Source organism: Penicillium psychrofluorescens (assembly GCF_964197705.1).
Source record: "Penicillium psychrofluorescens genome assembly, chromosome: 6".
Taxonomy (NCBI): Eukaryota; Fungi; Ascomycota; class Eurotiomycetes; order Eurotiales; family Aspergillaceae; genus Penicillium; species Penicillium psychrofluorescens.
In genome coordinates, this window is record NC_133444.1 from 3031506 (window position 1) to 3051413 (window position 19908).

Genomic DNA, 19908 nt, shown 5'->3' on the forward strand with positions numbered 1-19908 from the left:
TGTACACAGACACAAGAAAGCTGCCAAGTGAACGAGGTAGAGATGCCATGGTAAAATAATCGATCCCCTCCAAATGCGCCGGTAAGTGCTCCAAACCGTAATTGTCCCGACGGCATATCCCGAGACGAAATGCGTATTATGGGTATTAACAGGCGACCCAGATGTGAAGTAAAGGTGGTCAATATCCAGGAGCCTAGCCCACGGTGATATGTATACAACGCTCCGCGCACACCGGCAATGGCCCAAAGTCTACGCACAATCAGCGCGACCTTATGCTTCCAACTCCCAGCCTAAAGATGTGATCTGGGGAGCAAGCAATGGACACCCGAGCGCGACATGGCAGATCAATCTCAGTTCAGGAGGCTTGAGGTGTAGGCAACGGCCACTAATGCTACATTCGAGCCATGCGAGCCTTGTGTGGATCAAACGTAGTCTATTCTCACTGCCGTATGAACGAGAAATTCCAGGATTGTCTCTTATGACTCCACCCAGTCCTGCATTTTGACATTAGTTCCTGGGTGTTCGTAAATCGGTTGCTGAAGAGCAGCAGCTCGCACAACCGATTGGGACGGTTGAGGGGGGCCAGTTCCGGAACGACGTCTGCGCTCTCGCTCCAGGGGGCCTGGCAACTCAGTTGTGTTGTTGCCTCGGGTGCGGAATTTGAGATTGATACCACTCAGCCAATTACCGTCCTCTTCATCTCCCAGCCAGTAACTGTGACCGATGCCGATCATGACCCGAGCCAGCTTGCCTTTCCAGCCCTGACCATCCGGACTATACGGCGAGAAGGGCTCGCGGTCGATATCAGCCACGCTTGCGACCGAGACATTGCGGCTGTGCGTCGGAAGTTGAGTATGACGGGGGATAGCAACCCAGAGTCGCAGGGTCTGACGCGCAAAAGCAAGCATCACGAAGACGAAATAGAGGCGAGCAGCCCACAGAAGAGAGATAAAGATGATACTTTGGAAACTCTCGGGCTGAAGGACGGCATTGCTGATACGGTCGGCATTGCGCGGGGGATGGGCAACAAAATTATTACCCTCCTCGGTGTTCTGGATTTCAACGTAGGCCGCATCGTACTTGGGGCTCGTGAAACCGGCAGTCTGGGCGATCGTCTCGCTCCCGGGGCCAGACGCCTTGCCGTTGTCGTAATGTTGAGACACCACCAAAAACCAGGTCACGCCGAAGGCGGCTGTGAACGCAGCGTTGATGAGGCTGTCGATCAGGTACAGCCATGCCAGAGCGAGACATTGAAGGGGCGACTGTTTGCGGATGTGCGGAAAAAGCAGGGTTGCGAGGCCGAGGGCGATGAGGGAGTAAAGATACATGGACAGCTGCACTGGCGACAGGTGGTAGCCAGTCAGCAGCGCAAGCAGGCCATAGAGGCCGCTGATCTTGTTGAGCAGTAGCGACAGGGTGATGAGAGAGGCGCCAGTCTCCAGGCTCATCACGTAGAGGAAGGTCTGCCGGGCACGAGGATTAGATTTGGGGGGAAAAGACGTGGGGAGAAGGATATGGGCTCACCTCTGGCCGCGGGATGCGGAAGAAACGGTTTGAGAGCCCCATGCTGGAGGAGCGTCTAGGAAGAAATCGATGGGAGGAAGGACAGATGAGGTTCAAGGTCTGAAAAGGATGGCCGGGGGGGCCAATTCACCCGGCGGATCCGCCAGATCAGGTGACCAATTCCCGCTGATGTAATTGTCAGCCTCAGGCAGCAACCGATCATCTCTGGAGATAGACCCAGTTACTATGCGACTGGGCTGGCCAAGGGGGGCCAACCATATCAACTTTGACAACTCTGAGAAATCTTCAAGTCAGCATCTCAATCTTCCAAGAGTTGTTCTCCACTATCCACTCTGGTTTCACTTTTGTAATTTTCTCCCTACCTTGCGTAGGCGTATATACTCTATTTGCATGTATCTAGGTTCTGGGGAAAAGACTGTAGACTTTAAAGTGCAGAGACTGTTCGGTCATGATGTGATCACATACCGGTCTAGTGAGATGGGGATTCTCGGCCATGGGTATGGCACTGTTCATATCCCCAACACCTCTGATAATACTATCATTGTCTCCATATTACATATTTCTTAGGTCCATCCGAGTGCTAGCACCGCCGGCCACCTAGATATGTAGACTATCGCCTGTCTGCTCTGCGAAACCGCCATTTAAAAAAAAGAGACCCCCATTTTCATAGAGCGCCTTAGCCCATTCGGATCTGTGAAGGAGTTTGGTATACACACCAAAATCCAGGTGTGTACATAAATCCCGGTTTGATGACGTGATCCCCAATCGGCCGAGAATCTCCCCCGCAAAACCCGCAAAACCCAAGTATCGCTGCCCATTAGCCCGATGCCCGTTTTTATTTTCTTTCCACCCATTTCCCCATTTCCCCATCCCTCATTCCCTCATTAGTATTCCTTCTTTCCTGGTCCATCACATCCTGAATGCGATAGCCACCTGCGTCCCTTTCCTTCACAGACCACCATGAGCCAAGACAAGCTCACGGGGGCCGCTGTCGCCCAGCACAACTCCAGGGACTCGTGTTGGGTGATTGTGCATGGCAAAGCCTACGACGTCACCGAGTTCCTTCCCGGTATGACTCTTTTCTCTCTGTTCCTCTATACCTCCGTTCTTCACCTTCTAACGGCACCCAGAGCATCCCGGCGGCCAGAAGATCATTCTCAAGTACGCCGGCAAGGATGCGACTGAAGAGTTCGATCCCATCCACCCGCCGGACACACTCGACAAATATCTGAACCAGTCAAAGCATCTGGGTGAAGTGGATATGACGACCGTGGAACAGGAAGAGAAAGCCTTTGACCCGGAGGAGGCTGCGCGGCTGGAACGCATCCAGCGGATGCCTCCGCTCGCCGCATGCTACAACCTGCTGGATTTTGAGGCGGTGGCGCGCCAGGTCATGAAGAATACTGCGTGGGCGTACTACTCCAGCGGAGCGGACGATGAGCTTGTGCGTGTCGTTGTTTCTCTACGAGCTCGATAAAGCTAACGGACGTTTTTCAGACCATGCGTGAAAACCACGCCGCGTTCCACAAAATCTGGTTTCGGCCGCGGGTGCTGGTGGATGTCGAGAATGTGGACATGACAACAACTATGCTGGGCAGTAAAGTTTCGATTCCATTCTACGTTACCGCAACTGCGCTGGGCAAGCTTGGCCACCCGGAGGGAGAAGTGGTTCTGACGAAAGCTGCGAAGCAGCACCAAGTGGTGCAGATGATCCCAACACTTGCATCTTGCTCCTTTGATGAGATCGTCGATGCCCGGCAGGGCGACCAGGTGCAGTGGCTGCAACTCTACGTGAACAAGGACCGTGAGATCACGCGACGAATTGTGCAGCACGCCGAGAAGCGTGGGTGCAAGGGTTTGTTTATCACGGTAGATGCGCCGCAGCTCGGTCGCCGGGAGAAGGACATGAGGTCCAAGTTTTCCGACCCCGGGTCCAACGTACAGAACGGCGAGAGCGAGGTCGACCGGTCGCAGGGAGCGGCGCGCGCCATCTCGTCATTCATTGACCCTGCCCTATCGTGGAAGGATATCCCCTGGTTTCGGAGCATCACGCGCATGCCAATCGTGCTCAAGGGGGTGCAGAGTGTCGAGGACGTACTGCGCGCCGTTGAGGCCGGTGTGGACGGTGTGGTGCTCTCTAACCATGGCGGCCGGCAGCTTGATACTGCACGATCAGGCATTGAGGTGCTGGCAGAGGTGATGCCGGCACTGCGTGAGCGTGGCTGGGAGAAGCGGCTGGAGGTTTTTGTGGATGGTGGCGTGCGCCGTGCGACTGATATCCTTAAGGCACTGTGCCTGGGTGCCACGGGCGTCGGCATCGGTCGCCCTTTCCTGTATGCCATGTCTGCCTATGGCCTAGACGGCGTCGATCGCGCAATGCAGCTTCTCAAGGATGAGATGGAGATGAACATGCGCCTGATTGGTGCCACGCGCATCGATGACCTGAGCCCGAGTCTGCTCGATACTCGTAGTCTATCGGGCGGTCATGCCGGCTCTCTCCCCGTCGATACACTCGGCCTAGGTGCCTACGACCCGCTGGAGGCTCCACGCTTCAACGAGAAGCCAAAGCTTTAATTCCACTTCTTCAATAATATGACAAGTTGGAGAAAAAGAGGACAGGCCTGTGCTCTCACCGTCTACGCCTTGCAAAGATATATATTAAAGCTTTGATGCAAATGTATCATATCGTATCTATACTACTATCAGGGATTATAGTCCGAAAAGAGCATATAATGACCGACCTAACCACCATTGCATAATCACCCCTTATTTACAAAAGTTTGAAGCAGGTAGTACGTATCGAGTCACCAGTAGTCTAAAGCATTGATGTTCTACGCCTAGCAAAAGATAATTGAACGAACCCGCGCAAGCAAACGAGAACCATCAAGCTCAATCATGCTGTGCCTGCAAATACTCAATTGTGGCTTTGGCCACCTTTAGCTCAGCCTCTTCGCCTGAAGCGCATCCTTGAACAGTAGCAATCTCTTGTCCATTCAGGATGGATATGCAAGTATAGGTGGCACCATTTGAAGCCGGTATCCTTTTTTTCTTGAAGACCAGGCTCCCAGCACCCTTGATCATATTCTGGGCAAGATTGCGTGGATGTATGACATTGACTTTGTCTGCAATAAGCCGACGCAAGTAAGGCAGCAGGCCGATGCGTTCAACAAAGGTTTGGCAGATGTCAAGATTTCCCCCAGAGTCGATGAAAATTGCACCCAGCACACTTTCGAAGATGTCAGAGAAGAACTTATCGGCATGTAGACGGGTGAAAAGTTCCCATGGGTAGTCCGGTGCGGCCTGCAATGCTCTCCATATTGCTTCGCGCAGAGGCCGGAGTCGTCCTAGACAAGCTTCCATGGAGACTTTGATAGTAGGACCATTGAATCGGAGAAAATGCCAGAGAGAAATCTGGTCGTCGTGGAACGCAGTGTTGATATCATCGGCCTCCTTGGGAACAGCAAAATCCATGCAGAGAAAAGCAAGAAGATTCGAATTGACAACGGCGTGCTTGATGAGAGTCATTTGACCCTCGGAGATCTGGGTTGGGTGCGCAGACATGGCAGACACGACGATCATATCTAAAATTGCATCGCCGAGGAATTCGATTCGCTGGTAGGATTGGGTAACAATGTCATGTTCGCATGAGGGATGAACAAGAGCTTCAGACAAGATAGCCGAATCGTTGAAGTTGTAGCCTATTAAACGGGCCAAACAGTGATGATTGACTGGCTTGCTCTCACCTTTGCCACAAGCAAAATCGCGAACGGATATATCATTGTGAGAAAGGAGATCGACTTCGGGGAGAAAACGGTGGAGACAGGCTTGTGCTTTAGGGATTCCACCGTCTTTGTATGCAGCGCCAATAAGAGCCTCCACCACGTCAGCGAGAACTTTGGCTGATAGTGGTCGCTTGGCAGCTGAGGCTAACGCATTGGAGTGTTGGGATATCAGCGGCGCATTCCACCTGCGAGGAGTAAATCTGTGAGTCAATATGAAACGATCTAGTCCAGTACAGAACGCAGCCTGGGCAAGGCGGTTGTTTTCGATAAAGCTGTCGCGGCTGCTGGAAAGGCGTCCTTCATTCCAATCTGGATTCTGATAAAATAACTGGCAAGAGACGGTAAATTTCAAGACAGAATCGCCGAAGAATTCATACTTCTGGTAATCTGTGCTAGCCTGGGCGATTGGTGCGGTGATCGCAGTAAGAACATGGTTCAAATCAGTGATACTGATCGATTTGAGGATCGTTGAGTTGAGTTTCTGAGCCACATATCTGGCTTCTACTCGGTCAAGGATTGCTGAGATAAAAAGACCGAATATAGCTTTCGTGGCTGGGAGCTTGTCAATGGTGCAGGCGGCTGCAGGTATTATATGCACCTTGGGGCTGCCTACTTCCCCTTCCTCGGCGGCAGTAGCTAAGCTTCGGGGCTGGAGGAGGTTGCGCCGTCGGGGAAATGCCTGGCATTCTATTTCAATATCGGTTCGTGTCTCATCTAGTGTGATCCATTTCTTGAACAAGCGTGGCTCGCTATACTTCGAGTGATCGCGAATGATACCCATCGAGAGCGGAGAGACATTCCGGCGATAGACATTTACTGCTTGTTCATTGCCCCCATAGCGATCAAGCCAGCCCTGCAGCATTCCCAGTGGAATATCTGGAGCAAAGAGGGCCACAAAATCTCGTTCCGGTCCACGTTGACGTGAAGATGGGGCTTGGAGATATAGAGCCGTGATTTCTCTCAAATGATTGATCATCTCCGCTGTGACCCCCGAAATTGGCTGTAGAGGAGCCAAAGCAACGTGAAGTGTGTGGTCACTATCCCAGTAAAGCGGCATTGATTCTGGTATGTCAATTGACCTCGGCAAGATCATCATCATGGCCAGATCTTCGATAGGATTTCCATCCCTGGAAACTGTGAGGTAAGAGCAGTGGGGATCTGGCGATGACCAGTCCTCTGCTAGGTCTGCCCATGGGTCATATTGTTCTGAAGATTCCACCAGAGAAGGAAAACCACCTTTAAATATCCGCTCTGGTTTTTCGGTCGGTGATCGAAGATTATCATGCATCATTCCCAATTGCCGGAGAGAATCGCATGCTAGAAAAGCTAACTCCTGCTTGGCTGCCTGTTCTGTGCGCCACCAGCCCCCCCCTTGGATTCGGCGGACCTCGGGAGGCACCCAATTCGGCAGAAGAATGGTGCCTTTGAGGAGACCACCCGAATCTTTTTCAAAGGAATAGACTGGTTCATTTCCAGCTTCGGATTCTCCATGCTGTGTTATGCAAAAAAGATGCAGGTATTGTATTGCTTCAGCGGCTGTCAGAGAAGCACTAGGAATTCATGGTCAGACGTGATGACGAATAAAATACCCCAGAGAAGATTTCCGCACTCGCTAGACTGCACCTGAGGCTCATAGCTCTGGTGTTCGTTGACAACTTCGCCCAAAAGCCCACCCTCCTGCTCTGTATGGCTTATTCCGTTATCACCGCAAACCTCTACCATCATCATCCATGCTCCTCCAGTCGAATGCAAACACGGATATGTTCTTCAGGCGTAATGACGTGTTGTGTCACAGTAGAAGCCCTAAGATAGTTAGAAACTCCTTCCCCTGAAATAAAGCGTCGGAAATTGTTTTTGAGAGAATACCGAAGCAGCTGGTGGTGAACGTTCGCTCATGGCGATTGTGGGTAGGCGGGAAAGCTGATGCCTTGACGACAAGCGAGCAGTCAGTCCTGCAGCCACCGGGAACAAATCTCACCGCTTACCATGGTGAATGTTCCAGCCCAGCGGATATCCGTCCACATCTTCTTGTTGTTTAGTTACTATTTGCAAGGTTTACCACGTAGCTTAGCCGTCTCGCGTTTACAGCCGATTAATTATTCAAAGTTCCGGAGCAACTATTGTCAAGCAAGAAATTACCATTTGCCAACAAACCATAAAAGTTTATGTACTCATGAAACTCGCGCCGTCAAGTTGCATCGTACTAGCAGTCCTTTATTTCCGCCTCAACACATTTTCAACCTCCTCTATCTCGCAAATTACATGGGCATCAAGACTGATTGATCTTTCGTGCTTTTACTGTGTATTCCCCGATTCGAATAGTTGTGAATCATGCCTATTGGAGTTTTGAGTAAACACAGACTTTCGGATTCACAATTCAGATAGCCGTTGACTATAGAGCGGTGAAACATTGAAGAGACATTTGAATATGATATTACGCCATGAGCTTGAGCATAAGTTGCCCAATCTTCCATCAAGTAGTGCAAAAGCCTGCCGTGAGTCACAGGATCGATATGCTTCTCCGAATGGCTCCGGATCTAGTTTCGCAATTAAGCAGCTCGTCTGCGAACGGTGGTTAGCGTGAGAGCATAGGTTCTTTTCTGGAAACTGACTCAGTCAGTCAACTTCAACCTGTGGAGAACAGGACCATACCTTTGGATTCCATGTTTCATCAACTAGCTCCATAACCAGGTCTATATTGTTATACGTAGGTGCGACGTCGGCAATTACATTTGGAGCCTCAGCCTTGATCAATTCCGCATCCTATCCATGATCACAGGTCAAATGACTGATATTCTGCGCATTCGTTGCCAGGATGATAGGGAGCTGTCGCGTCTGTAATTCAAGCGCAAGTACGCAGTCTGCAGTTTGAATGAAGCGTTAAAGTGGAGAGACGAATATGACATCGATGTCTCGTTCGAATGGAAACGCGCCTCGGAGGTTCGTGTACTGAGCTTTGCCGTTGATTGCCAAGAGAGGATCGCGAAGACGATAAGTGTTCCGTGAGAGGATGCTTAGAAGCGCTTTCTTCGGAGAATTGCCCAGAAATGAATGGACTATACGATTGTGTTCGCCCTGGTATGGCGGATGTCATAGAGAACTGGTGGCATTAGTCGGGAAGACAGCCGACGACTTAAAAAAAAAGACAATTAAGCGATGGTAGAAGTAAGTGACTTGTCAAGAAAAAGCGATTGAAATGCGAAATGGTTTATCTCAAAGCTCTCGGGCTATCATTCCATATAGAGCCGTTTGTAGGCGGAGTGTTTTTCCTTTCACATTTGGATCGAAGGGTGATCTTCCTTGGTGATGTCTGGTTCAGACAAGGGTCGTATTCATGCCATAATGAGGAAATAAAGCCGACAATGCGAATAACGGTAAACCTTCGCCTGATATGGCCACCGAAGAGCATGGGAGCATGCAATTGTACCTTTGGCACTATTAGAAAGCTTCAATGATATCATCTGAGGCCTAACGGGCTGACGCCATAATTCATTTGGCTCTGCAACTAACTCTGTGACTCTTCTTGTCGCACCCAGTGTCCACTCTTGCCGCCCTGCTTCTCTAGCAACCGTACCCCGCTGATCACCATGCCTTTATCTACGGCCTTGAGCATGTCGTAGACCGTCAAAGCAGCGCCCATGGTCGCTGCCATAGCCTCCATTTCGACTCCAGTTCGACCAAGACTGTTGACTGTTGCGACAATTTGCATCATGCCGTGGTCATCGGCCGTCTGTGAGCCCGGCCCCATAAGCTCGACAGAGACTTCAATCCCTGTAATGCCGATGCTAGGATGGCAGAGGGGAACGAGGTCCGGAGTTCGTTTAGCGGCCATGATACCCGCGATCCGTGCAACGCTGAACACATCGCCCTTATGCGTGCCCTGGCCTTCCCGAAGAAGTTCCCACGGCCGGGAATTAGAGAAGAGGACACGGCACGCGGATGTGGCTAGTCGCTTTGTTTCTGGCTTCTCCGTTATCTGCGTCATGTGTACGGTTTGGGATGGCGTCAGATGTGGAAGGTCTGGGTCGGACGCCGTAGGGAGTGAGAGAGCCTTGCGATTGATGACTTTATCAGAGGCCAGTGAGAACTCAAGTGTCGGCGATGAACGCCCACTATGATAGAGGCGAGCGTGCAAGGACCCCAGTGGCCGTGGAAGAATGTGTGAGGGTATGCGCAGCCAGGACGGGCCTCGGGGAATCGGTCGCGTGGCCATCATTGATGTATTCTCTAGGGCCACTATTAGCGCGATGATTCCGTCACCGAATGTCAGGCGATACACGAAACTTGTAGGCACATGATATTGAGCAGTCTTTCGGGAGTGTCTGGAGAAGGCAGAGAGAGAAAGACAGACGGGGGAGGAAAACGTGCGCTACATACACAGCGGAGCAAACGCGACAAACAACACCCCTTTCCACAGATGTATACACATAAAAACAAGTCGTAAAGCGTCGTGAAATCGTAGATGGAGGGAGAATCACCCACCAATCAGAATCATCGGTCGGTTCTTCATATTCTCTAGCTGTCCCATGCCGGCATGTCTCGCCTTTTTGCGCTTCACAGCCTTCCCGATGATATTCAGAATCTCTCGTTCCCGTTCATTAACCACCCCGCCCTCATCACTGATTCTGGCAGCCGTTTGCACCGTCTCAAGCAGCTGCAATTCCTGCATCGCATCCTCGTCGATAGGCTGCCCGTGGTTTTCCTGGCGAATGATATCCCGGAGCGAGACTTCGGCGTTGCCAAAAAGACACACTTTCAAATTGCCGTCGCTGGTGATCCGCAATCGATTGCAGGAGCCGCAGAAATTGTGCGTCATGCTCGTGATAAAGCCAACCCGGCCTTGGAAGCCGGGAACCCGGTATGTCTTACTTGTGTCGTTCTTTTGATCGGCCACTTTCTCAAGAGACGGGTATTTCTCCTGGATCACGGCCAGCATTTCCTGGTAGGAAAACATCTTGCCTTGGTTCCATTTGTTCCCACCAAAGGGCATGTACTCAATGAAGCGCACCTCGATGGATTTCTCGCGGCCGAGTTCGACAAACGGCAGGATCTCACGATCATTCATCCCCCGCATAATGACACAGTTGACCTTCAGCTTGATTCCTGCTCCGACCTTGTTCATTTCCAGAATCCGGTCGATGCTTTTCATCACTGCGTCGAATCCCTTGCGTCGGGTCATGATCTGGAACTGGAACGGATCCAGCGTGTCGAGACTCAGATTGACCCCGGTCAACCCGGCCTCGACCATCGGATCCAGCTTGCGATGTAAGGAGATGCCGTTGGTCGTCAGGCATAGTTCCTGGAGCCCATTTTGCCGCAGCCGGCCTATCTCCTGCATGAGCGGCACAATGTCTTTCCGTACGGTGGGCTCCCCGCCCGTCAGGCGGATTTTCGTCACGCCCTGCGACACGAATAGAGATGAGAGGTAAATAATTTCCGGGGACGTGAGAAGGTGCTCCGAAGGTGAGAGCTCCACGCCCTCCTCAGGCATGCAATATATACATCGCAGGTTGCACCGTTCGGTCAGGCTGATGCGAAGGTAATCGTGCTGCCGGTTAAAGGTATCGGTGAGAAAGTTGGAGAAGGGTTTCGCGGACTTCACGGTGGAGAGCCTGTCAGACCGGGCGGGTGGGAACTTTGTCGCAGACGAGGCCGCGGGATCCAAGGAAGTTGCTGCTGCGGTAGTGCTGTGCAGTCGAGTGGGGAGGGCCAGACCCCAGGATCGGCGGGGAATCCGGGGCCAAGATAGTAGGAGCCGTGACACGGTCATCGTGATTCAGCGGACGCTACGTACGAAACTGCAAGGGCAACATGGCACGAGAGAAAGATATATGCATTTCCTTCCTTGGGTTGAGGGGAAAGACCGAGTGTGGCGTGTCTGTCGGATGGACATGCCCCTCGGCGCTTGCCGCGGTGTAGGGCCTGACTCAGCATCCTCGACTGACTAACGTAATCCACAAGCGAGCGCGCCATCCAAGCGAGCGCGCCACCCAACCAATTACAACTATTTTAAATCGATTTATTAGACCACCAACGCCATTAATTTCAAATTTCTACCTATCAGACCTATTAGGGCAATGCGTTCTTCTGTGCCTAATTTGAAAACAGTCGCTGCATCGCGGGGGGGCGCGCCTGATTGGTTGGGAAGCTAATGCATCTACTTCCGCGGGGGGGGCATTTTGGCATTCATTAGCCTGGTTTGGACTATTAAATGCCTCCCTACCCTCATGACTTCCAAATCCGCCTGATTGGGCAATGCGCTTTTTAGATTTCTCACGCTTTTTGATTTTTCTCTCATTTGCAGCGCTTAAATCATAGACTTGCTCGCGAAGAATTGCTGCACTATGCATCGAAAGTTGGGTCGCTTTGATGATCTAATCAATTTGCCTCTATATAGGGCTTAGATCACTTTGAATTTGGCGGGTAATTAGCGCTTTGATTGATAAAGCTTGTTGATCTAATTGTTTAGAATTTGCTGGCGTTTTTGGGCTCCATGCGCTTAATCGACTACCTAGTCGACTACCTAGAGGGGTAGGTGTCCGAAGTTGAATATTAAGCTTTGAAATGACCCTATCTAGATCATATGGCACTAAACTAGCTACTTTAAAAGCGCTTTAAATTGTTGATGGTTTAAATGCTTCTATGCGAGCCTATAGGAATGCTTTAAGGAAGTTAAGCTTATTAATATAGTTGATATTGCATCGCGCTTTAGCCTTAATTAGCCCCCCGTATACGCGCTTTAGGGGGGCAAAATAGCCTATATCTAAGGGCTATAATAGATGCGACGAATGTAGAGGCATATAAATTGTAATAATATCGTTTTTAGCGCATAATTTATTAAAATCAGCTACTAAATGACTACTATGGCCATCTATAATAAGTAGTCGATATTTCCCCCTCGTACGACTAGTAGTTATAGGGATAAATTGCTTTTGTAGCCATCGAAGCCTAATTTAGTCTATAGTCTAACTATTGTCGCTAATTTCGATTCTCTAATCGTTAGGTAGGTCCTTATACTAAGCTTCGTAGTAGTAGGTTTTCCCTTTGAAGATAATAGTTAGGGGGAGCATAAATCCTATTAAATTCATACATTCAATCGATGTGACCTATTCGCGATTCCCTAGCTATTTCACTAATCTCCGACCGTAGTATTCAGCTCTTATAATGACCTTAGTAGTCGCAATTAGGCCTATTACGAAGCCTATTTCGTCGAAATTATAGATATCCTTAGGTTGAATGCCATTTTCGTCAATTGTACATCATACAAGCTTAAACTAAGGCATAATAGTACGCAGATCTTCGTATAAAGCCCTTTTGTAATTGTATCGACGAGAAAAGTGTGATTTCAGCTCTAGATAGCGCTTAGTATAGTTATAGACCTAATTAATCCTAATAGGCTGACTATTGCGCTCCCATAATAGAATATTAGCCATTTCCCTAACTATTAGTGCTCTAGGGGTAGATCCGCGTATATCCATAGATAGAATCTATTATAGGAGCGATTGCTCTTCTTTAGGAGTCAATTTATGACTATTTGCGCGCGTATCTTATCGAAATAGTACGCCATTAAGCCGACGTTATAGAGTTCGACGAGGTAAGTCGAATATGCGTGTAGCTTCGCGAATAGAGGGAATTTCGTCATTCTATAAGGCTTTGATTGCAAGCTAGATCCTACCCTCCTGATTAATAGAATTTTGGCGATTCTGATTACGAATAGGGGGCATGGTGGGTAGTTGAAATGATGAAGTTGACGCGTTGGGGCGCGATCGCGATTTAGTGGCGCGCTCGCTTGGATGGCGCGCTCGCTTGTGGATTACGTTAACGGAATTCCTGGGTGAGTGGGCCAGCTGAAAACACAGTAAATGCATTGTATTTACAACTCGATATTTCAACAACCACAAGTTAATTTTATTTTATTATTGGCATGGTAGTATTAATAGATATGATAAGCGGAATAAATAGCTCTCAATCATAATTTAAAAAATATTTCCTTGCATTACCAAGAGATACAGCTCGAGAGACATTATAATATATATCTCTGAACTACAGAACATGATAAACTTTTAAGTCTCATAAATAGGCTACGTATGATCCAAAAAGTACTACTATATAATAAGACTTCGTATTAAGCTATGGTTGTTGAGATATTGAGTTGTGAAATATCCCATTTACTATGGTGTTTTGGACTGGCCCACTCGCTTGGGTGGCCCACTCACCTGGGAATTACGTTAACCAATTTTAGGTCCAAATGAATGTTCATTGGGTTCTCGAACTACTAACTAACTGACAAACACTATGTAAATAAATCATAATACCAACGAAACCGAGGCGTAAGGGGATCAATGTGATCAGGACAAAGGAGAACGGATCGCACAACATCAATTTAGATGTAAAACATCGAGTCGCGCACATTCGCGTGGATCTCGACATCACTCTTATCAGCAACCACACCGCCACCCTCCGCACCAACTACGCTGGCGGCCGGGGTTGCCGAAGGGGTGGGATCGAAGAGGTCGCTCAGGTAGCAGCGGGCACGGGTGCAGACCAGATCGGCATAGTAGGCCGGCGGGCACACGCTCACGGCCTTCGTGGCGCGGCCGAAGAGATAGCACATCTTGTGGGTGAGGGTCTGCAACTCGTCGGCTGCGGCCGCGGATGCCGGGTGGCGTGGGTGAAAGATCTCATCCCAGATGGTGAAGTAGTGGGCGGGGCGAGCGGTGCCCTGCAGCGCCGCGTGGGCTTGCAGGTAAAAGTCCCAATGCCTGGGATCCGAGACCGCGCGGTCTACCACGGTGCCAGGCAGGGGGTTGGCCGCACGGTCGGCGTCAGCATCGCGTGTTGGGTAGAAGCGGGTGTTGTGTCGCTTGCCAACCACGATGACAGCGAGCCGCGGCCGCCCCTGCTTCGTCTGATCGGCCGGGTAGACGGCCTCGCAGGCACGCTTGAGCAGCGGGAGTTCCTGTTCGATCACAGTGTTGTACTGGCCCTCCGAGACCCCGTCGCGGTAGACGACAATATTCTCTGGTAGGGCATTCCGGTTGCAGCGGGCCCAGTGGCGGAGTCGCGACTGGAGCAGGACATCCAGGTCGGCCACCATCTCCTGGCGCGCGGCCTGGATTCGGATTTCGGCGGGCCATTGGGCCAACGCGCCATCAACGGATGCCACGATGCCAGCGATGCTGGGGGCCGATCGTGCAGAGCCGGGCGATGGGTGGGTCACGTCGATGCCCACAAGCATGGTGCGTCCCTCAGCGAAAAAGCCGAGGTCGGACTTCTGCAGTGACTGGTTGCTACCGCCAAGCTTGAGGTTGATCTTGAGCCCCACGTTGGCACTGTATTGGTCATTTGCACCTTTGAACTTCTCAGCGAGCACGTTGACATTGCGAACACCACAGCGAACGTCGCAGACTTGCTTCACACAGTTGTAGAGGGCCGTGTCTTTGGAGTGTAGGATCGTCAGGATCAAAGAAGGTCGGTGTTTCTCTTGCAGGGCGCGCACGGCGGACTCGACTTCATTTGCGTCGTTGGAGCCGTTTAGCTGAATGCGCATGCCCGGTTTGGCTGCGTCGGCAGCGATACCCATATGGCGCAGAGCATTTGTAAAAGTATGCACAGACTCATTCAGTGCATCGGGCGATGTGAAGAAAGGACGCGCTCCGACGGCATCAATGAACAGCCAAGTCCAGGGTTTCATGGCGACTGGCTGTGAGAACCGGATGGCGCGCATGTTCCAACTACCGCCCATCGTGTCGACGGCCTTCTGCCCGGACTTGATATCTTTGTAGTAGATGCGTGGAGCCGGTAGAACTCGTCCAGGGACGGTGACCAGATTTGTCGATGGGTGGATACCGAACGCTGTCTAGGTGCCAGTGTTAACAGGATGAACAGGACGCAAAATCAACGGAATTCTTACCAAAGTGGTATTCAGTGGCTCTCCCAGACCGAGCATGCTCACGCCTTTGGTGACGATAGACTGGGCGTTCTGCGCCGGCTTCCGGCCCATAACCGCAAATCCGAGCATACTCTGTGTCTGATTGGGACTGAGCTTGGTGGTGGCGGGCTGACCAGGCTCGACTTCGCACACCTCCACAGGGAGATAGACGGGGTTCTCGCGATTTCCAACATTGACCACAGGCATGCCAGGATCCAGGGCTTGGTTATACTCTGCGCAATAGGTCAATACCATTTACTCTGAACGTGGATTTTGAACTGACCTTGTTTGAAGAATTCTTCCACAGTGATATAACGGCCTGCCTGAGCCGGCCCCGCCTTGGGCGCCTTCTTGCCTTTCTTTCCCTTTGATTCGGAGCCTCCTTGACTAGGCTGCAACCCGGGAGCAGACAGAAAGAATTGCACATCCCGCGGGCCCGCACCATGACGGGAGACCTTGGGCGGGTTCGGAGATGACGCTCCATCAACGCGGGTGGCTAGACCGGCGATCGTCTTGATCCGAGGTTTGAGCTGGCCACGACTATTTTTTCTTGTAATATGTGTGATGCGGACTCGTAGACGTTTCAGGAAGGCCTCCAGCCGGTAGATATTCCGAGAGTTGGAACGTTGGTACTCGCCGATGACCATGCCCAACGGCCCTTCCTGGTAGCATGCCAGGTATTTCACCTGCACGTTGAGTAGCAAACGGGCTGCCGCAGCGCGTACACTGACGAAGAAGCCGCGCACGACTTCTAAGCCGGCACCGAGATCACATCGCTCGACCGAATCTGGACGCAGACTATAATGCCTGTTGGCACCGACAGAAACCACGGAGCGATCCGTCTTGGGGTGGTGCCCTAGGATGATGTTCAAGGCCTGCAAAACCTCAGCTTTGGACTCCAGAACGGCACCCGCATTGGTCGATGTGAGATAGTTCATCAGATCACCCGCATTGAGTTGGCCCGTGTACTGGCATGTAACATGATACACTCGGGGGTTTTCTGGGTACTCATCCTCGTACTCGTCGCGGTACCGCACGTCATATTCCTCAGTATTGGGAAGTTCCTCGCGGGAGATGAGGGTCGATCGATAGTCAGTCGCAATGCCGTTCTGGAACTGTAAGAAATGCTCGTCCAGCAGGAGATGCACAATCTGTCGAGCCTTCCTGCCTGTCGGCTGCCGACCGGTCGCGTCGGGCGGAATCTCAATGTGATAGCGGAACAGCGGTTTGCTCGTAAGACTGAGCGGAAGGTAGTTTGCGTAAAGCGTCACCGGCTCGCCGACAGTGCCGTACCCTGGACGCTCGGGATAGCGCTGGTGGGCCGTCTCCTGTCCGACCAGTGCCTTGGCCAGCGTGTCCTCGGTTTTCGTGACGCTCGCATCTGGAGCGGGGACCGTGTCTCCCTGGCTAAAAAGCGGGTCAGTCGCTGCCTGCATCGGGGCGAAGCTCCTACATACACAAAAATGCGCGGGCCTTGGTCCCGGCCACCGCGAAAGCCACCACGCCCCCGTCCCCCATCACCTCCCCGGCCACGACCCTGGAAATCTCCTCGGCCACGAAAGTCTCCCCGTCCCCGGAAATCTCCACATCCCCGAAGGTCTCCCCGTCCTCGAATGTCTCCCCGTCCTCGAAAGTCGCCTCGGCCGCGGAAATCACCCTGGCCATGGTCTCCCCGACCACGAGAGTCGCCCCGGCCGGGACGGAAGGGCAGATCCGTCTGGCCTCTGCCGCGACCCGCCGCCGCGCCGCCTCGGTCACCCCGGCCACGTCCACGAGCCCTATCAGCCATGGTGATGAAGGAATAATCTGGTCTAGGAAGGGATAATATTATGATAAATATAATGTCAGAACGTGAGTGAGTAGGAGAGAGAGAGCGAAGGGGATGGTTGGTGGATCTGCCTTTTGTTTGTTGGTGAGTTACGGTTGGCTTGTAGTTCGCTACATCTGGCGGTGAGCATAATAATCCCACGTCACCTCTCTTTATGCCCTGGTCCAACCAACTACCACCGTTCAACCTGGTGTTGGGCGAAGCGCTTGCACTATATGAGACCATATACATCCTGGGAAAACGCCGCGTTGGCAACGGTTGAAACGCACAATGTGATGGATTATTACGATGATCGAATACGATTCAAAGGCACTACCCACGGCATAGTTGCGACACTCACCACCCCGACGCTACAGCCTCCCGCGGTTCAGAAACCGCACGGGTAGGTCGACATGGCGTGCCCGTAGGTATTCCGCGACGTTCTTCCCCAGAAAATCGACCGTGGTGGTGACGCCCACGCCGCGGTCGAGCAGGTTTCGAAACAGGAAATGTACGGCACGTAGGCCGGGCAACTCGAAACGCTCAATGACCAGTTGCGGATTGGCCCGGCCCGTCTCACCCAGAAGGTCACTTGCCATCTCGGTCGAGAGCAAAGCTCGAAGCCACTGATACTCGTCCCGGCGCCGGACCCAGAAGCCGCAGTTCGCGTCGGCGCCCTTGTCCCCGGAGCGTGCATGCACGATCCAGCCCAGCGGACCGCGGGTCGTGGGACCAAAGTCGCATGCCGGGTTCATGGCCGCTTCTGTGCGCGCTTGTGACGGCTGGCGGGCCGGGTAGTTCTGTGTGAGCGGTGGAGGGGGAACCTCGAGCGTCTGCGTCGCGGTCGTGGGCTTCCAGGGGAGATGGACGCGGTGTCGGATGGCGCTCTGGGGTAGCAGGCTCACATAGTACTCAAAGACGGCGCGTGGAAAGCCTTGCCGCAGGTCGAGGTGGAAGGTAGCGCCGGGATAGCCTTGCATGATGTTGTCCGTGATGGGCTTCAGGAATCGCGTGGGAGCGAGATCCTCCGCTCGCCGTGCTTGCACCACGATCCGAAGGGGGATCGTGGCGCGGTTCTGGTCGTGCGGGTCTAGCGCACTGGCACCCAGCAAGTCAAAGTTGAGCGCGGTAAAGCGGTTCGTAAACGGGGCCAACAGGCGGCGCACTTGCGCCTCCAGCATGCGAGCCTTGGCCTCGAGATCAAGCCCGGTCAAAAACCACCACACCTCCGCTTGGAATCCGCCCCGCGCGGTGATGCCGATTTTGGTGGTGGGCGGAGGCGGACCAGACCTGACCCCGTGGACGGCAACGCGATTGACGCCGCGCTGTTCGAAGGAGATGCCATCCAGCACGGCGGTGACATCGGAGTTATAATACCAGGGGCCCTGGATCTCGTACAGCAATTGAGAAGTGCATGTATCGACCGTGACCGCCCCTCCCGTAGCGTGCGCCTGTTTTGTGATCACCACATCGCCCTCGGCGGAGATCTCCGCGATGGGGTAGCCGATATTGGCCCAGCCGTCGCCGCCGGCATGCTCCAGAGCCTGAAACCCGGTGAAGTTGCCGCCACAGACGTAGTTGCTGCACTCGATCAAATGGCCAGCCACAAAGGCCTTGGCGAGCTTGTCGAGTTCGTCGCGCCGCCAGCCATGGTACCAGTAGGCCGCCCCAATGACGGGCGACGCGTCTGAAACCCGGCCGCATAGGACAATATCGGCGCCATCTGCCAGGGCGGCAGCAATGCCCAGGCCTCCCAGGTAGCACTGGGCGTAGATGGGCTGGAAGGCCCAGTCCGCTAACCGCTCCCCCGTATATACGTTCCTGAATTCCGACTGTCCCGACGACAGTGCTTCCTGGACTTCCGGGAGGACCTCGTCCCCCGAAACCCACGCGACCTGGGAGAAGTCAGCAACCGGGGATGGTCTGCGGGAGCGACCTCTCACTGACCTTCAGATCTAACCCTTCCGATTGCACCAAACCGGCCACGGCGTGATAGAGCCCCTCTGTATCTGTCACCCCGGCATTCACGGCCAACTTGATGCCATGCTTTGCCAGATCATTCACGGCGGGTGCCAGGGCCTCGAGGAAGGACAAATCGTATGCGGGCGCCGCGTCGGATGCCTGGTCTACGCGCCGACCCGCGGCGGTGGCCATGTTGAATTCGCTCATGAAATCGGCAATGATCACATCGACCGGATCAGTGGGGTGATGTCGCGCAAAGTCGGCGATGGCATGGCGGCGATCGGAGGCAGAGCCCGAAGCACCTGGAGAGTCAGCAGCGGCGCATCACGCGAGCTCGGCGGACCAACCTGCGATGCGAATCGGACGGCCTTGGTAGGACATGGCTGCGATGAAGGGTGGATGGCGGCAGCAGCGGCGGAGGGAGGGACGCCATCCGAACAGTAAATACTTCCGAGGCTGCCTCGGCTGGGGCCTATGCGGGGTGTCGGCACCGCGTCTCGGGCATGTCGATCATTGCATTCGCCAGACGAGATGGATGTCCTCGTTAGTAGTAGGGGTAGTCGGAGTAGTTGGGAGAAGCTAGCTGTAGTGAATGGAAGGAAGTATGTATGCTGTTCTACCCATCGCGCTGGTCGCCCCACGTGGTCAATGGCGGCCTGGGAGCCTGACGTGTGTTTCAGCCGATGGACGCATCCACAGCATCTCTTCAGCTTGGCTTGTGTCCTTCTTCACCCTCGCAGACATTGCTCGTTCCGTGTCTCTTTCCGGTCCGGCTCCTGGCCTCCCCTGGCCCCTCTGAGGAACACGCCGCATCGCTGGAAACAACGTGTTACCGAAGACCAGTTTGTTTCCCCGGCGGCATCTGGTCTCCCAAGGTTCCGACCTTCCGCGCCGGCAGACCA

General features: G+C 52.9%; 7 protein-coding genes across 7 annotated transcripts; 1 reads left to right on the plus strand and 6 right to left on the minus strand.

Annotated features, from left to right (window-relative positions):
• Positions 1-476: 476 nt before the first annotated feature.
• On the minus strand, positions 477-1566 carry PFLUO_LOCUS9604 (uncharacterized protein; the record flags this gene model as incomplete). The annotated part of the gene is made up of 2 exons (XM_073787449.1): positions 477-1463; positions 1525-1566. 2 exons carry the CDS (start codon positions 1564-1566, stop codon positions 477-479), a joined length of 1029 nt encoding a protein of 342 aa, XP_073643603.1.
• Positions 1567-2484: 918 nt separating this feature from the next.
• PFLUO_LOCUS9605 (mitochondrial precursor) lies at positions 2485-4098 on the plus strand (the record flags this gene model as incomplete). The annotated part of the gene is made up of 3 exons (XM_073787450.1): positions 2485-2593; positions 2655-2968; positions 3022-4098. The coding sequence occupies 3 exons, from the start codon at positions 2485-2487 to the stop codon at positions 4096-4098; spliced, it is 1500 nt and encodes a 499-aa protein (XP_073643604.1).
• A 315-nt stretch (positions 4099-4413) lies between these two features.
• PFLUO_LOCUS9606 (Dicer-like protein 2) lies at positions 4414-6363 on the minus strand (the record flags this gene model as incomplete). The annotated part of the gene is made up of 1 exon (XM_073787451.1): positions 4414-6363. The coding sequence occupies one exon, from the start codon at positions 6361-6363 to the stop codon at positions 4414-4416; it is 1950 nt and encodes a 649-aa protein (XP_073643605.1).
• A 2448-nt stretch (positions 6364-8811) lies between these two features.
• PFLUO_LOCUS9607 (uncharacterized protein) lies at positions 8812-9519 on the minus strand (the record flags this gene model as incomplete). The annotated part of the gene is made up of 1 exon (XM_073787452.1): positions 8812-9519. One exon carries the CDS (start codon positions 9517-9519, stop codon positions 8812-8814), a length of 708 nt encoding a protein of 235 aa, XP_073643606.1.
• Positions 9520-9780: 261 nt separating this feature from the next.
• PFLUO_LOCUS9608 (uncharacterized protein) lies at positions 9781-11076 on the minus strand (the record flags this gene model as incomplete). Its single annotated transcript, XM_073787453.1, has 1 exon — positions 9781-11076. One exon carries the CDS (start codon positions 11074-11076, stop codon positions 9781-9783), a length of 1296 nt encoding a protein of 431 aa, XP_073643607.1.
• Positions 11077-13689: 2613 nt separating this feature from the next.
• Positions 13690-17026, minus strand: PFLUO_LOCUS9609 (uncharacterized protein; the record flags this gene model as incomplete). The annotated part of the gene is made up of 4 exons (XM_073787454.1): positions 13690-15165; positions 15220-15470; positions 15521-16644; positions 16695-17026. The coding sequence occupies 4 exons, from the start codon at positions 17024-17026 to the stop codon at positions 13690-13692; spliced, it is 3183 nt and encodes a 1060-aa protein (XP_073643608.1).
• A 389-nt stretch (positions 17027-17415) lies between these two features.
• Positions 17416-19387, minus strand: PFLUO_LOCUS9610 (uncharacterized protein; the record flags this gene model as incomplete). Its single annotated transcript, XM_073787456.1, has 3 exons — positions 17416-18939; positions 18992-19308; positions 19354-19387. The coding sequence occupies 3 exons, from the start codon at positions 19385-19387 to the stop codon at positions 17416-17418; spliced, it is 1875 nt and encodes a 624-aa protein (XP_073643609.1).
• Between the last annotated feature and the right edge of the window lie 521 nt (positions 19388-19908).